General features: G+C 41.3%; 2 protein-coding genes across 20 annotated transcripts in view; one reads left to right on the top strand and one right to left on the bottom strand.

The window, feature by feature from the left end:
* Positions 1-10,892, bottom strand: part of CARF (calcium responsive transcription factor) — a 50,089-nt gene extending 39,197 nt beyond the window's left edge. For 15 of the 19 annotated variants that reach the window (XR_001877925.1, XR_001877924.1, XR_001877923.1 and 12 more), the window contains exons 1-4: positions 7,675-7,712; positions 4,857-4,978; positions 3,060-3,281; positions 1,843-1,963 (exon numbers count right to left, since the gene is read on the bottom strand). Coding sequence is in view for 8 of the 19 variants with exons in the window: in XM_017834525.1 (XP_017690014.1) it covers positions 1,843-1,963; positions 3,060-3,281; positions 4,857-4,978; positions 7,675-7,705 (496 nt within the window). In the remaining 11 variants the exon portion in view is untranslated. Of the gene's footprint in view, positions 1-1,842; positions 1,964-2,892; positions 2,970-3,059; positions 3,327-4,856; positions 4,979-7,271; positions 7,388-7,674; positions 7,713-10,685 lie in introns of those variants that run through there. The other 4 variants (XM_017834578.1, XM_017834602.1, XM_017834587.1 and 1 more) reach the window with 4 other exon arrangements.
* On the top strand, positions 7,764-16,430 carry WDR12 (WD repeat domain 12). Its single transcript, XM_017834724.1, has 13 exons — positions 7,764-7,936; positions 8,019-8,113; positions 9,292-9,386; positions 10,032-10,138; positions 10,922-11,037; positions 11,429-11,583; positions 12,271-12,316; positions 12,498-12,583; positions 12,754-12,894; positions 13,006-13,111; positions 14,256-14,388; positions 15,184-15,256; positions 15,969-16,430. Exons 1-13 carry the CDS (start codon positions 7,896-7,898, stop codon positions 16,044-16,046), a joined length of 1,272 nt encoding a protein of 423 aa, XP_017690213.1. The 5' UTR covers positions 7,764-7,895; the 3' UTR covers positions 16,047-16,430.
* Positions 16,431-17,779: the final 1,349 nt, after the last annotated feature.

Raw genomic sequence — 17,779 nt, 5'->3', positions numbered from 1 at the left:
AAAATGAGGCAATGATACTGCTTTGTACTTAGTAAAGAACACTTAAACAAGAAAAACAGGCCTCTTATAATTGAATCTGACATGCTGTTAGAGCAAATGTTTTAGCCTTTCTTGGTAATAAGGAGGAATCCATAAGCCAAAAATTACTGTTAGACTGAAGCCTGTGTGTACAGTTAAACAAAAATATAATGGAAAACTGCGAAAGTAGACAGTCGATATTTTGGTCTCAACAAAAAAAACACAAAGTCTCTTTAGATGAAGGATTTTTGCCCTTCAGTTACGAAAGCCTCTTTCCCCCATCCCGAGAGACAGTGATAAGCTATTGACAGAGTACAGAAATCACTCCACTAGAAAGCTCTATGAGAAGATTTGTACGTGTGCACTCAGATCACCACCACTCTGGTTCAAAGCACTGGTTCCTCACAGACATCCCCTTAAGACACTACAGCTACACTGAAGCCTGCGCCATTTCCTGCATTACCAACATGTGCAGACAAGAGAAACTCAAGGGCTGACAGGCCATTCTCCTTGCCCTTTAATCTTCATAGTAAACCACTGACAAGTCTTCCTAACTGTCTGCTAAAGATCAAATAACTACAAAGTCTTTTATACAGTAAGTCTCTAGGAAAAACAAAACAAAACAAAAAAATCCCACCGAAAACCCCTCTACCACTATTGTAGAACGTGTATTCACACACTATGACACAGAGTCCCATGTAGGATGAACAATAGCAACACAGATACTATTCAGCATTGCAACATAGTGCTTACAAACAGTAGCAACAATTGTTTCAGCACTAAAGGCTCACAGTCAGCTTTATAAGTAATATAAGACTGTGCTGTAACCAAACAGTGGTCTTATCCCTGCAGGAGAGGAAAGGGAGGGAAGGTTGAGCGTTAGGGCAGGAACAAGCCTTTCAATGCAAGGTCATGGAACTACACTCCAACTGTAAGTGAAAAGGGCTGGATCATGACTTGAATCCCAAATCTTCTATCCACCCAGCATCAGGACTCTAGTCCTACCTTTGAGCTATCATTCCACAGGAGCACTTAACTACTGCTCGGATTTTGAGAATTTCATAGAGAGAATGAAAAAAGTTTAAAAAACCTTTGAGAGTTTAACAAAATGTGACCACCTAGTTTTCAGTCTTTGCATTCTCATCTCTGTGAATGCAAACTAGTACACAGCATTTTGCCATCCAGCAAGGCTTGCAGATAATCAATACTCTCAGATCTTAGTACGTCCATTTTCTAGAGAAAACCTTAAAATTTGCACTTCTAGTTGTACATCTCCCCTCATACTTAAAATGTGACAATTATCATATTGCAACAAAGTGAAAGTTACATCTCATTTTCCTTCACTGGGGACTGAATTTCTACCAGGCAATTCACTCCTGGCTTCACAAAAGATGCATCATCACCAGTGATTTCTGCAACAGAAGAATTAATGTCATCCTGGTCTTTCTGCACTACACGAATTAACTACTTCACTCAAAATGAAGTAAACAGACAGTGAAAATTTGAAGCTGATAGTACAGCTGTCTGACAGCATAAACATCCTTATCAATGCTAAATAAGGCAAGAAACAATTCTGCTTGATATCTCAATCTACCCATCACATATCCTTCGGAAAGGGGACATAATAGCTCTTCTTAAGGCTTTTGCCCAATAGAAAATGTGGTGTGTGGCATGCCAGATTCATAACCAGAAAGCAGATTCAGGATGTATTTTGTCTCACAGCTGACTAAGGAAAGGAAACACACACAAAGAAGGTGCTCAAAAAGAGATCATGCAGGATGCACTCAGGAATTCACACCCTCAAGTCCCACAGGTTACACTCACCCTGCGTGCTGGTCACATCCAGAAGCCGACCCTGAGGAATAATCACTTGGGTCACTCCTGGCTGAGCAGAAGGAATGACATGCAGCACCTGTCCATTTTCTGACTGGCTGGCAACAATCATCTGTAAGGCAATCACACAAAAGCAGGAATGGCACTTGTTTGTATGGAGATCATGCAGCATGACTGGGTTTGATTATCACCAGTACAGGAAACATTTTGGTTGGAATTAGGGCCTATAAATTAACTTTGTTTCACATGATAAGAAAACTGCCTATTTACTGTCAATTTCTTAAAATTACTTTCCCCTTTTTAAAATAACCCTTTAACTGAATTAAGGAAAGGAAAAAACCCACCACCTTACATGATTCTACAATGAATGACACATTTCTTTGAAATTTACAATACTATGAAAAACCTGAAAGCCATTCATAGTTGGATTCACTGTAAGCCCTTTCACAGACTAGCAAAATTAATCATAATATGTAAAAATTTTGACCTTTATTTCTGAGAAACTGACCTCTCTGGGCAGTATTTAATGCAAAAGTAGATAGAAGAAAAGTTCCAGGACTTGCAAAAATACAAATTAAATTATCTAGAATTTTGAAAAACGTAACTCCTTATGATGTTAATTATAAAGGACTTGTTCCCAACAATGTTACAAAACCTAGAGTAACATAAAAGATCATCTTGTTTCTGATTAATTACACTTTAAATGGGTGAAGTGTCTTTAGTGACAGCACAATACATGCCAACCAAGGCCTCTAGATAAGAGTTACCTTTTTACAAAACAGCTGTTAAAATTACAAAGCAATGTTTTAAGCAAATTAATTGTGGGGTGAGGGTGAATGTGAAATATAATGGGTTAGCTTATTGCTAATGTTCCAATCCCTCAAGAAAAAACAAGAGACTTATCCAGGGAATATAGAGAATGCAGCAGCAGTAGAAGTATGAGATCTCATACACAACAACATCCAGGCTTGATAATGGCAAAAGACGTTATGTTGTTGTTTATTATTAGTAATGGCTGAAGACCATGAAGGATTTGCCTACCTGAGGGGGGGAAACTGAAGCATGAACTGAACCACTGAAAAGTTTCACCTTGTTGCTAAAGTCTGAATCAGCTGTTGCTACAACAAACAAGCAGCATGTAAGAGAGTTCTTCAAAGGGCTCCCTCGTCTGTGAACACACCACCAGCCCCGTTCTCAGACACACTCACCATGGGTGCACTGGGCCCTCCTGGGGGCTGCAGCTCACAGAGAGGCTGCCTGGTTTGGTCTGCCAGCTGGAACTCCTCTGCAGAGGGAGCCCGTGGCTGGGGTGGCCGTGCCGGCACAGCCGAGGATGCAGAACTGCCTAAGAGGTGGACTGTGATGGGCAAGGCAGCAGGAGAGTCACTCTGGCCAAACAGTGGGTCCCTGGAATCCATGCACGTTAGATGCTTTCACAGAGGAAAAACAGTAAAATGTACTTTGAGTAGCAACTTCTATTAGGAAACAAAAAAAAAAAAGAAAGGGAAAAGAACATTTAAAACCAGTGTGCTGTGTTGTATACTTGGAGGGAGTTTTTGTCCTTCTGATCAAGAGGCTAATACTAGCAGTTCTACTTCTGATTTCCATTTCCAAGGTGAAAAAGTATTCATATTCCTGCTTCCCAGAACAAACCCTCTCTGCTAAGGGCAGAATAAACCCCTTCTGCTTGAAATCTGCTCCCCAAAACCAATTATCACTTTAAAATACCTCAAGTCTACCCAGAAACTGAGAGAACTTGCACCAAAAATGAAACTGTAAAACATTCACCAACTTGATTTAACTCGAAAAGAAATCCTAGATACTATTCTACTTGGCCTTTAGATACATGCATTTAGCTATGAAGACAAAAATCTCTATACATGTTTGTAATTCTTTACCACAGAAGAAGCACAATCAATACAATCTCCAGTTCAAATCCAAGAATTGTACAGCACAAGGCCAAGAATCAGATTTTCAAATTCTCAAAAAAATAAATATTATTCTTATCAAGTTTGCAGAATGAAAGTCTTATAATACGTCCCATTTTTTTAAAATTTAAGTGCATGGGCTCAGATATCTGCCTTGTTGAAACTCTAACAACATAAACATTAAGCATACAAAAATAATGGAAAACAGGCAGCCCTTATGTACAACAACACGTCATGCTGTCATTTGGCCAATGCAAGAAGGGCTGCAATTTGTTATATCTCTTGCAGTAATTGCACAAAGAACTCTGACGTTCCCACTACAAATATTTACACACTACAAATCAAAGAATGGAGAAAAATGTTTCTAAATTTTATATAAAAGTCACATTTGCGCTAAATAATCCTGTCAAAAAATCTGCAGGCATAAATCTCCTGTGCTGAAACTGTAAAATACACCAGAAAAGCAGCAACAAATACATGACACTACTTGTATTAAAGACACTTTGCAGAGACCATAAGCACACTACTAAATCACTACCTGAAGGATATTTTATGTTAAAAGAATATTCTGCAGAAGAACATTCACGCACAGAAATCTCCTTGAATAGGAATATCTGGCAATATTTGATAATATATAGCTAAATAAAAGATTCCCCTTCTCCAATACCTACACAGATGTCCTGTGTCCCTGGACTCTTGTTTGACACATCTGGTCACTAAGCAACTTGACCGGATTTTCAAGTGTTCTGAACCTCTCCTACTCCAAGACATGTCATCAAGTATTCTTTTTCTGAAGGTTTTTGTTAACACAATAAAACACGTCTTTCTTCAGCACTTTAACAGGATCTATTAATACAATTACTGATGGTTGCCATTACATGCAACATCTGGATATTCATCAGTTCAAAACTGAATAGCACAAGAACCAAAGGGAAAGAACTTTTGTATTTTTTTAAAAGACACAATTGTGTTACCATAAAGGCATAAAAAGCCCAGTGCACTGATGAAATAGAACACTAAGTTCATCAGAGAGGATGTAATGGAAGCATCTACAAGGACAAAGCATTTGTATCTCACCTGGAAAACCTGATCATTTGTCTCGGACTCTCCTGCACCATCGCAGTTGCCTACGAACAAATCGTTAGGTCCTTCCGTAGCAATGTCATGGTCAGCTCCGTTTTCTTTCATTACAAGGTGACCTGAAAAAGCCCAGAAGTTTAGTTCAGCTTTCTGCCAAGACATTGCTGCAGGTGTTTTCTTTGCCATTGCAATCTAACAGCAAAGTCCTCAAGAAATCCTTGCCCCTTTATTACTCGCTGCAGAAAAACTTCAGTGTGTTGCTCCAGGAGTATAGTTTAGCCTCTTATATGAGACAATTTGCTTGACTTGTCATTGCACACACAGACACAAAACACATATACACCCTCCCATCATTTTCATCTAAATATTTCCATAAGCACTGAACTAACAACCGTACACATCCAGAGAACGCTTGATATTTAAACACATGCCAGCACTGCACACAAATACATTATTCACCTACTTCCATAATCAAAAGACAGAATTTGCATGATACAACTCCATCATGCATAACATCTTGAAGTAAACAGCATTTGTTTTAAAGGGTTATAAAACAACATATAAATGAAATAAAAGTACTATTATTAGTCTACAGCAGTATGCTTTGGGCAGGAAAACACCTAAATTGAAGCAAAATTTGGCATTAATCCAGTGATGAAAGACAAAAAGACAGAGCTACCAGCACTTCAGAGATGTACCTCCTATCCCAAAGAAAGCTTTAAGAAGCTCAGTTGCCCACTACAAACCTTCAAGCAAACAGAGAACATTGGACAGTGAACCGCCACATCCACAGGATGATGCTCTCAGGGACACAGTACACCCTTTAAAGCAGTGACCAATCCCAAATATTCACAAGCAATGAGACAAAATGACAATTAACTTGGCCCCTACGTTAGAAGTGTACTAATATATTAGACTACACACATAATATGCCCAACTGAATAGAAGAAAACTTAATTCTTGCAGTTTGGGATGAAGGAGAGGGAAAAGTGTTCAGGATTCTTCCCTTCAGTACCTACTTTAAAGACAGGCTGTGTTATATTAGCACATGATTCCTACCAGCTTCTTCGTCACCCCACGCAAGTAAATTCCTCAAGATCGACCTTCTTGGCTGTGGTATTTCAACCATTTACAGCTTTAGTAAGGAGAATGTTAAAGGCAAGAGAGTAACTTGAAAGGAACCGTATAACTCTGAAAGCACAAATTTATGCTGCTTTGCAAAGGCATAAAGGACACAGGCAAAGTAAATCTTCATCTCCTTGGCTTTTGAAGCTGAATACAAACAACATCCTGCTGATACAAACAACATTGAGAAGTTAAGCTGCTCATATGCTCAATATATTAATACTTTAATCTAAAGCAGATTTATTTTTCCATTCAATTTTCAAGTGATGACACTCCAAACCAAGTTCCAAGTGAAGTTACCTCATGCTTACCAAATATTTTGGAGCTTTGGATCTGCGAAAAATTATGAGGTGTTTCAGTTACGATGCCTGAGGCATGTTAGCAGCAAATGAAAAAAAAAAACCAGAAAACTAGATTTCATCATCATTCAACCATTTCCTCTCAGTTTGAAGATGTAAAGAAGACATGGCAGTTTTGCTAAAGCAGCACATTTAGTTCTTTGAGATAAACTAAGTCTGTTCCAGAGATACCGATGGCACATACTTTGAGCATGCTGGAACCCAGCAACAGAACGCAAGGACAGCTGTCTTGGGACATATCCTCTATCTATTATGGTTAATAACAAAGCTCAGGGGAAAAAATACAGCAGTAGGATAAATATATAGTGATATTTATCCAGTTTCTTTTTATAAGCAGCCCAGAAATGCCTAAAGTTTTATAAAATCAAACAGGCTCTCTGAAAAAGTTCCCCCTAAGGGCATCCGCCACTCTCCAACCATGCAACAAATTCACAGGGGGCACGAATTACATATCAGGGAGGAAATTAGGGCACAGTTGATACTCTTAAGTACAGGAGTTACAATTAGCTTTATATTAACTTGTACCAGGTTTGAGATCTAGCTTATCTCTGTCATGGAAGAGCAGGCAGATGCTGTTAAGAAGAACTGGGGGCTTCCACTTAAGAGGTTTCTCAAGAGATTTTTGTGTAGATAACACCGGTAAACTGGAAGATGCACCCTTATCACTTACGCTGACCACGTTAGATCTTTGAAGTATAGTTAAGAAATAGAGGAGATTTCAGAGTCTCACAAAACAAGAACCAACACCTGCCCACTTCTGAACCTCTTTCAGGAGTCCCCACAACCCGAGTCACCACCGGGTAAAGCCCAGCTGTTCACCAGAGACCACGAACGACTGTCAAAAAGGTGGGAAAAAATGTACGCGTAACCCGAGCACACCGCAGGTCCTCACACAAGCAGCCTTCTCCCAAAACACAAACTCACTTACAGCTTCTTTTAAAGCCCACCGCGCCTTGGGTTTGTTACTTCCAGCAGGCACTTTATAGTGGGTGTGTCGCTCGACGTGCACAGAAACACAACCCGAGTTACTCCAAGCAGAGACCGCCACTCCGGCGCCCCTCAGCGCCACACGAGGAGCTGCCCCCGCCGCCCGCCCGGGGCACAGCGCCGAGAGCGCCGCTGAGGGGCGGCCACGGGAGCCCTTCCAGCGCCTGCCAGCGACCCCCGGGACGCGCCCCCCGCGCCCCAGCCCTGAGGGGCGCAGAGGGCGCCTCCCCCCTCGGCCCGCGCCCGTCACACCGCTCCGCCGCGCGGCCCCGGGCGGGGTTAGCGGGACAGCCCGGCCCGGTGCCGCCGCGCCGGGGGCAGGTGCCGGGGGCGCGTTCCCCCACCTGGGCTCGGCTCCCGCCGCAGCTCCGCCATGCGCGCCGCCGCTCCGCGCACGCGCGCCCGCCCTCGGCACTGAGCGGGGCGGGGGCGCGCGGGGGGCGCCGGGAAGGCGGCGGCGCGCGCGGCGTCTCGGGAGCGCGGCAGGCGCGCGGCCGCGTGGGGCTGGGAGGGGGCTCGTCACGACACGTGGTCGGTGTCGGCGACAGCAGCGACAGCAGCGGCGATGGCGCAGCTCACGGCGCGGTTCCGCACCGAAAACCGCAGGTGAGGGGCCGCCCCTCGCGGGCCGGGGGTGGGTTCGGGGCGCGAGTAACGCGGAGGCGGTAACGGCGCGCTGTGCCCGCAGGTTCGCCGTGGAGGATGTGCCCTTCTCGGTGCCCGCGGCCTCCGAGACCTCCGACCTCAGCCAGCTCATCAACAAGCTGCTGGCGGCAGCGCACGGTGGGTACCGCGGCGGGGGCGGCCCCTCGGAGCCCCCCGGTTTCTCCCGGTGCCGGAGCCGGTTCCCCCCAGTTCCCCCGGTGCCGGTGCCCGGCGGAGCCCCCCGGTGTCCCCCGTGTCCGGCCGGGCCGGGCCGGGCCGCGCCGGTGCCGCCGCAGAACCTCGGGCTGTCACAGTCGGGGCACCCGGGGACCCTCGGCGGGGACGGCGTCAGCCTGAGCCCGCCCTGCCCCGCTGTCTGGGCCTGGTTGCCCGCAGTTAGGCACTCCTGGAACTCCGTCTGAAACCCCGCAGGTACCGGGGCTGGACGGCAGTCCCGGGAGAGATGCTCCAGAGGCTGGGATAGTGTGTGCCCAGCGCCACAGGCCAGGCTGCCACAGCAGATGGGAGTGGAAGCGCTGCCCAAAACCTGGCACAAGAACTGACGAAACCAAAGGTTTGGGTTTTATGAAAGCCTTTGAGAAAAGCTCAGCCACTCTGTCAGTGCCAGCTGAAATGAGCCTGACTGACTCGAAAGATTTTCTGGGGAAAGACACCTGTGCAATGCTGTTGAAAAATCCCGTGTTCTATAAGAAACTGGACCAATGGTATCTAATTGAGTCTTCTGCAAGTTGCTTTTAACCCATGAAGTCGCAAACAACCTTGAATAGAAAGCTAGTGCATAGTGCAGTGCTTCTGCCAAAATGTGGGGCCTTTGTCAACTATGCCATTACAGAGGGAGAAGTGTGAACCAAAAGTTCCTAGGATTTTCATTTTGCTGCCACAAATACAGGGCTCTAGCTGATGGTAACAAAGATGTGGACTAGCAGTGGCAAGACCCATACAGAACAGTATGGAAGCACCACTGGGGTTTGATTACACATAGCTACAGAAAAATTACAATAAGAGGTGAACTTAACTCTTTGAACCCCAACAGCAAATTTTCCATCCTCTGAAATAATCCACTGGGATTCATGGGCTACTCACTTAAAACTGGGAGAAGAAACTAACTGATTTGGTTGGGGTTTTTTTTTTCTGTCATTTTTGGTTGGTTTGGGGGTTTTTCTTCAGTTTTGTTTTGGTCTTTTTTTAACCTCTTCCTGTCTCCTTCTCCTGTACTAGCCACAAAATGATGCTGTTCTTGATGGTATCAAATAAACAGTGACACCTGAACATGGATTTTTCCTAATTTGTTTTAGAGGATCACAAATATGTGGAATTTGATTTCCTTATCAATGGCCAGTTCTTGCGAGTGCCGCTGGTCACACACATGGAGATGGAAAATATCTCCACGGTAAGTTATACTCAATTTCTCCCCTCCTTGGGCAGCAGAACAGACCTAGCCAGTTTACTTCAATCTGCTTTAGGTATTACACTATCATCCTGACTAGGTAGATTTCCTTGCTTGGTTTTACTTCTTTTATGACTTTCCCGGGAGAATTCCATGTATTTTTAAATCCATTCTGAACTGCAAAGTGATCAGAGACTATGGGACTGAGCAGTGCAAGGAACATCGTTACCCATTCTTTTGTCTGTATACAGTCCAGAGGGAAAATTCTTGTTTTATTCACTTCATTGTTAATATGTTTTTGTTTCTTACATTGGGGGATAATGGGGAAGGTTAATATTACCTCTAGAAAAACGTTGTGAAGTGCTGTAGACACCAGTTTTGTATGGTAAATACAGAAGAGCATTCAAGAAGAGCAAAATTACTTGCTTTTGCTTCCAGCTTGCTATTAATAGTAACTTGATAAAAATACGGAAAGCAATATAATTCACACTTGTTTTCTAAAGACTTTAGTTCCACTATTGTGGCAAAGGACTTAGGTACCGAGATCTTTGCTTTTGTGTATTTGTACCAATGCTACAGTTAAATTTTATTGTTACTGATTAAAAAAACCAAAACCTCAATAAGTAAGTATTTTTTCTGTGAGCTCAGGAAGAAGTGGTGGAAATAGAGTATGTGGAGAAATATATGGCCCCTCAGCCAGAAGAATGCATCTTCCACGATGACTGGATCAGTTCTGTTCAAGGCACTGAAGAATGGTACCACACTAAGCCAATTCTAAGTTTTGTCTTGCTTGTTCCTGTTCCTCCATAGTGTTAAATGGGTGGAGTTTTTTCCCCTCTTTGCTCTGTTTCTGTTTTATTTTTTTTAACCTGGCAAGTCAATCAGCTACTTGCTTTTGTAAGCAGTTCACTGACAATAACTATAACACAAGTAGAAAAAAGCCAGTCACTGAACATGAGGTATTGCTAATATAAACAAACAAAACAAATGCTGTTTACTATCCTTTCTCTTAAAGGACAGTGATATTTCCTCATCTCTTTTGCTTAAACCCTTGACTTCCAATGTGATGCTCATTAGCAACAAATAGAATAGTGTAACTTTATGCAGAGTTTATCTTTAAAAAAAGCCAAACAGCCATAATTGTCTTATTCTACTGTGTTTTCACATTCATTTCCCAGTCAACCAGATGATGTTCATATGTTAAGCAATGGTTTGAAAATGCTTTGAGAACCTCTAGTAATATACTAGAAACAACAAATTAAATTTTAAATTATGTAAATTATATAAGTGATTTTCACTTACCAGAATATGCAGTACTCTCATTGCTTTTCTTTTTGGCCTGTACTCCTAGCCCCTCGCTTGTAGGCTTTAATGAAGCTTTGCTCTGTAACAAAAAGACTTTTTTTACTTTTCCAAGCTATTTCTTTTTAAACCAGTTATTGTGCTAATATTTTTCCAAGTTTCTGGTTGAGGCTTTTTTTTCATAAAAACACTGTTGGTCCTAAAGACAATGATGTTTCAAATTCTGTACCCTGTAGGATATTAACTGGCTGCTATGATCAGACTGCTCGAGTCTGGTCTTTGGAAGGAAAATCCATCATGACAATAGCTGGGCATACAGAAGTAGTGAAGGATGTGGCCTGGGTGAAACAAGGTCAGTATATATGTTAGGGCAGTCGTAATACTTTGAGTTACTGGGGGAGAAATGTCAGCATTCCTCAACCATGAATATTTAATTATCTAAATGCTATAATTATTTCGGTCTCTGTCAGTGGTGTTAGAAATGAAGTCATGGTGTGGCTAAAATAGTTTTTTAACGGTAATGAATATAATTACTTTAACGTGTACCTTGTCTATCCACCTTGCAGTCTTCATTAGTAAATAGTGGTAAATATATTAATTGTACTTGCAGGGTAACATGATGTAAACTGAAATACATACGAGTTTCTATCCAGCTGCTATTTCTTCTCTGATTAGAATAATTATAGACTATAAAGACTTTGGAAGGCTGAGTTGGGTGTGAGCGTAACTTTTTTCTTCCTCAGACAGTTTATCGTGCCTGTTACTCAGTGCTTCTATGGACCAAACTGTCCTGCTGTGGGAGTGGAACATGGAGAAAAACAAAGTGAAAGCCCTTCACTGCTGCAGGGGACATGCTGGGAGTGTAGACTCCATAGCTGTGGACTGTACGAAAACCAAAGTGAGTGACTCCGGGAAAGAAACCTTTGTATTTGGGGATGTTAGCAGCCCATATCCCAAAAATCGTCTTTTTGTCCCTGCATAGGTACTTGTCATAATGTTTTTCGGACTGACACACTGATAAGTTTCCAGCCTTGTTATAAAGGTGGTTACTGAGAATTAGGAGTGCTATATCAATGCTAAGCCATAGAATCATAGAATCCTTTAGGTTGGAAAACAAGTTAAATGGTTGTTTTAAAGTATATTTTACTTTAAATGCATGTGAATTTTGTGTTATGGTGAGCTATTTTCAAATTTGACCTAAATTTTCACAATGGTTTTGGTGGGGGAAAAAAAACTTCCAGAGTGGTACTCAGAAAAAGTAGGTGGGTAAAGAGGTTCTTTCCCTTCATGCAGGAATTCAACAATTACAAGCACTCGCATCAGAGGTGGAGTTATTGCTCCCAGCTTGACTCTATCAGACAAGTTAAAGTAAAACCTTTTGGCGCTGAAGGAAATAGATATTTAGTAGATATTTTCCCTACAAAGGAAGGAAAAAGAATAATTTTATCTATGCCAAACATTTGTTTGTTTTAGGATCCCAGCACAATTGTTCACGTGTTATAACCATTGGGTAATTTTTCAAGTAGTTCTGTCTTGCAAGGGGCTGGCTGGATCAACTTTTAACCAAATATTTTTGTTCATACAGTTCTGCAGTGGATCCTGGGATAAGATGTTAAAGATCTGGTCTGCAGGTAAGATGTAAGCTTGTAAGGCTATATTAAGTTACTGGTTTGGTTAATTACACAATTTCAGGTATGGTTATCCACCTGCATGATATTTGTAGGCAGTGTAAATACGGGGTTTTGTTTAATTACTTGCATGGAGATGGAATTCAAAAACTTCTGGCTCATGTCTGCCTGTCTTCTCTCACAGTACCTACAGATGAAGAGGATGAAATGGAAGAAGCAGCAAACAGACCACGGAAGAAGCAGAAAACTGAACAGTTGGGACTAACGAGGGTAAGATGAGCTCCAGGTTTGTCCAGGATTTTTCTTTAGAAGTGTGGCCACACAAAATTTCCCATGGCTGTATGAAAACTTCTGATGTGTTCAATCAGACACATTTTTATTTATTGAAAGAATTGATTTTTTGATGATATTCAATCCAATCTGTCACCATTAAATTCTAGACTCCCCTGGCAACCCTCTCTGGCCACACAGAAGCCGTCTCCTCTGTGCTGTGGTCAGATGCTGAAGAAATTTGTAGTGCATCATGGGACCACACCATTAAAATCTGGGATGCTGAGACTGGAGATCTCAAATCTACTTTGGTGAGATCATTATCCTCTGTCTGTAGGTTCAGCTGAAGTCCAGCTCAGAGAAAAAGAAGTTGCACAAAATAGTAGCTCCTCTCTTAGAATTACTGTTTGCTTTTCTGACAGACAGGAAACAAAGTGTTTAATTCTCTCTCCTTCTCACCACTGTGTCGACGTCTGGCATCAGGCAGCACTGACAGACATATTAGGCTATGGGATCCTCGCAGCAAAGGTGAGCTAAAAACATGCATGGTCTCAGAGTTGTTTTTCAAAATCAGAACTTCTTCCTGTTGGGAGACATCTCAAACTGTTTTCTGGTCCCTCTGCTTGAAACCAGCCACTTAGGGGCTTTTATTAAATACAAAGATTACATCTATTTTCTGTAATCTGGTGTAATCTTTTGTTTCCTTACATAGTAATTTAGAAATCTAACTGAGCTTAGGTTTTGCTTTGGTTTTTTCTTAAACTTCCTAATGTTCAACTGTGCAGTTGCAGGACTGAACCTTTTTTTTTTTTTTGTAAGGTTAATACTTAGGTTGGTCAGACCACCATTAAAGTGAAATAGTAGTAACTTAGACATGGTACTCTATATCATAAACAGATAGGATTGATAGGATTGTGGATATTATGACTGAGCCTACCAGACTTATTTTCATGGGCACATTTCATAGAATAGAATCAGAACAGTTTGACTTGGAAGGGACCTTAAAGATCGTCTTGTTCCAAAACCCCTGCCATGGACAGGGACACCTTCCACTACACCAGGTTGCTCAGAGCTCCATCCAACCTGGCCTTGACCACTTCAAGGGATGGGGCATCCACAGCTTCCCTGGGCAACCTGTTCCAGTGCCTCACCACCCTCACAGTAAAGAATTTCTTCCTAATATCTATTTTAAAACTACTGTGAGTTCAAAGCCATTCCCCTTTGTCTTGTCACTACACACTCTTGTAAACAGTCTTTATCTTTCTTGTAGGCTCCCTTCAGGTACTGGGAGGCCACAGTTAGTAAACAATGTTTACTTCTTTAGCTTCTGTAAATCTGTAGCATCTTATATGTTGTTAATAAAAGCAATTTTTGTTTACCTTTTAGAAAAAACATTGGAAAGAGAGTTTAGTTATAAGAAAATACATCTTGCGTTTTGTTTGGGGTTTTTTTGGTTGGTTGTTGGAGGCTTTTTTCTTCCCCAGAATTTTGTGTGACTTAAATTTTTGTTCTCTTTCTTTAAAGTTCGCTTTGATTTTTTGAAGTTACAATTACTGGTGGGAGAAACACTTAACTTGAACACAAGGAAGTTGCTGACTGCTTTTCTCACTGGATTTTATATGCAGTTGGCATCTGCTGATGTCTGGGGTTTTTTTCCTCCTTTTCTGTTCAGATGGCTCCTTGGTTCTGCTGTCTCTGACTTCTCACACAGGCTGGGTGACATGTGTGAAGTGGTCACCTACCCACGAGCATCAGCTGATCTCTGGTTCTCTGGACAACATTGTGAAGCTTTGGGACACGAGGAGGTAACATAAACCTGCATTTTGTTGTTGTTCAATAATAAAAGCAGTCAGAGACATTGATTAGAATCTCCTGTGGCATCTGTGAGAATCCTCTAGGTTTTGGGAGTCAGGCATATAATAAAAGAGAGAAAAATACTTTTACACTACTAGGGGGCCTGTGGCTTAATATCTGAGGGGGCTGCATGGTGCTCCAGTGGGACTTACCTGGCAGTAACAGCAGCATTTGGTGACATGCAAAAAGCAGCAATCGTAACATTGCCACTGAGATTAGGAACAGCAAGTGGTCTGCTGACCACTATTCTATTTTAAGGAACAAAATAATTCTCTTTCTAAGGAAAGATCCTAACAGTGTGAAGTTTCACTTCATACACTTTTCAGATCCTTCATTACAGGTTTCCAAGCAGTGAAATGCTTTGCATTCAGAAGACAGAAATGGCTTTCCTGGAAAATGCACACAGTTGAGCAGCATCCACACATGGAAGAAAGAAACTAAATAATAAACTGTTCCTAAACACTGGTTAAATTTCAGTATCAAGGTAGTTTGCAACTAGATGAAGGATGTTGCTGCTTTGCTCTTCAGGGATGTAGGAGAGGATAATACTAATATGATCAGCTCTGGGGAAAGCAGTGGAAACATCACAGATGGTAGATATCTGTACTTTCTTAAAGTATTTATAATTGCTTGATCATATCTGTTCGATAGCTTTGTGATATTATTTCTTCCAGGAACCAGTTCTATTTTCTATGATTGCTCACGTAATTTCAAACATGTGACTGTAAATACCTGTTTTTTACTAGTTGCAAAGCTCCTCTGTATGACTTGGCTGCTCATGAAGACAAGGTTTTGTGTGTGGACTGGACAGAAGCAGGGGTAAGAATCTGAAGAGCAAGTTACTGAATTTATGAGTGGTGGTTAGGATGAGGGCTAAAAGCAGTCATGGACTGTTATGCCTAAAAAGACAAGAGAACTGGAAGTTTGAGTTGTGCTGTGGTTGATAACCGGGTGTTACTGTCACACGCACTGCAGCACATCCCCACACTCCTGTGCAAAGGAGTAGGGTGGGAGCTGGAGCTCTGTAGCATTAACTCAGTGTTATACTGATATTCCAAACAAGGAGAGCCACGAGAACAGCACTGCACCTCACGGAGAAAATACATGTTCCAGGGCACCATTTTCTGCCACTGAGACTAAAGTGGCAGCATGAAGTGGAAGCTTGTGCATGCCAGTACATGTAGAAGGGGGAAACTATATAATCCTCTATAGGAAACTTACCTGCTACTGTAGTGGTACACGTTTTTAAAATGACCAAAATGACCCCATTTTGTTGACATCCCAAGATTCTCATTGTGGCTCCTGTTGTCAGTAAAAGTCAGGAAAAACTTTAGCAAAGTTCCTACGAAAACTTTACTTGTAATTTTAAGAGGAGGGTTCTGCACATTGATTCTGGGTTTTAGTCATGCATTAACAGTTCATTATTCATTACTTCTTTTTATGTCTTCAAAGGAAAGAAAAATTGAGTCCTCGACTTGTGTACTTGTTTTGCTTAGTTCTGATATTAATCACAGTTTTCTTCTCTCATCAGTTGTTACTGAGTGGAGGTGCAGACAACAAACTGTATTGCTACAGATACCCAGCTACAGCCACTGATGTTGGGGCATGAAGGTCAACAGCCAGAAGACTTTTCTTAAAAAAAAAGGAATTTTGCAGCAGTTGCTCTCTGTTAACATCCCTACACAATCAACATCTGAAGAAATGACAAGTTTGTTGCTCAGAGAGCTGTTCCTGGTTTTCTATTGGTAACCTATATCCATATTTGTCACAGAAAAATAGCAAAAAACAAATAGGATTCATGTGAAGCAAAGCAAAGGGAACTTCCTCCCTTTCTGATGGCTTTGAATTAACATGTTTTAAATGAATATTTGTATAGCCCTTTTAATAAGAAGTAAATTGTTGCCGATACTTACAGAAAAACTACTCACTGACTAAATTATTTTTTGAGTTTACCTGTTTTCCCCTGAAAAAAAAAATAAAGATCTTATCAGCAGTTCATTGGTTTAGTGCATCATTTCAGAAGAAAATCAGATTTCAGCTCTCCTCTCAACAGGGCTGTTGGCAGTTCTTACAAATAAGTCCTTAATTGATAAACACAGGCTTTTTTTCTAGGAGGAAGATTTGGTATGTTTGCAGTGCAAGGGGCTTGATATAAAGGAACTTGACAGATTTACTGGCACATGAAATATTCCAATTTGTTGGAGCTCATAAATTAGGGCTGTAGATGTCTCTGTAAATGTGCCTGCCTTGTGCCACAGTACACGTTGTGTTGCAGTACAACTAACGCAGTATATCTTGCTTCTAGAAAGCAACAGATGTATTGAAACAAGTGGAGAATCACACAGAGAAGGCAGAAGACTAAGTGATTTGTTCCTAGAAAGAGTGGATACAAGAAGCTGCAATAGCTTTTAGGTTGATAAAGAATAAGTACCATCCAAACATGCTCAGTTTCTCTGCTGGTGGTTTTGCTGTTGGTTCAGCATTAAAATGAAAAAGCTATTCCTGCAGCTTGTTAGATGCCGTGTGTGTGATGTTAAACCAGCACATAGTTCAGTGGAAACTGAAAGTGTGGAAACCAAACTTGAATAGCCTCACTAATGTCTTGCCTTTCAATAAATGTAAGACCTGTACAGAACAACTAAGTCAAATGTTTTAATTGCAAGATAATTTTCTTTGAAGAGTGACAGCTCCGACCTTCAGGTTTATAAGACAGACAAGTTCTGAGTACGGAGTTTTAAGAAATACCAGAACAGCAAAACTGTAGTGAAAATGGCAAGGGTACAGGGGAAGATCTCTGATCCCTTTGGTCTGCAAGTGAAGTACTGCAATTAACAGAATATTAACAAATGCTGCTTACAAGGAATCGGTGTCTTGTCCTTATTATCCATGTGCATGTTCTTAGTACATGTTTGTCCATTCTAAAGCAATATATGCCATTCATACATTAATATAGCAGCTAATTTTTTTCTTCTTTAAACTTGATTCATTTAAAACATTGCCTTCTATTTACCCCACAGACTGGAACTTGTAAATAAGGTCTGAATAGCTATTTTGTTTTGTAAACTTACCAAAAATACGAAGCATCTTTTGAGCAGGAACATGCAGCACTCCCTTGTCCTCACTATTAGAGATGTGTATAATTTCACACTACACTTGTGGATATGCCAGCCTATTGTAGCAATCATTGGTCTACTGTTCATAAAAGTTTAAAAATATCTCTTAATAATTTTTTAGTATTAAAACAAAAAAAGAGTAATATCCTCCGTCAGTAATCCTTAATACAGTACACCTGACTTTTGGAGGTCTTAACCAAGTAAAGTTTGCAGATGTTTTTAGTGGAAA

The sequence above is a fragment of the Lepidothrix coronata genome, unplaced genomic scaffold (genome assembly GCF_001604755.1).
Source record: "Lepidothrix coronata isolate B3197 unplaced genomic scaffold, Lepidothrix_coronata-1.0 Scaffold7, whole genome shotgun sequence".
Taxonomy (NCBI): domain Eukaryota; kingdom Metazoa; phylum Chordata; class Aves; order Passeriformes; family Pipridae; genus Lepidothrix; species Lepidothrix coronata.
The sequence above is the reverse complement of the archived record's forward strand: the minus strand, read 5'-3'. Positions and strand labels throughout refer to the sequence as shown.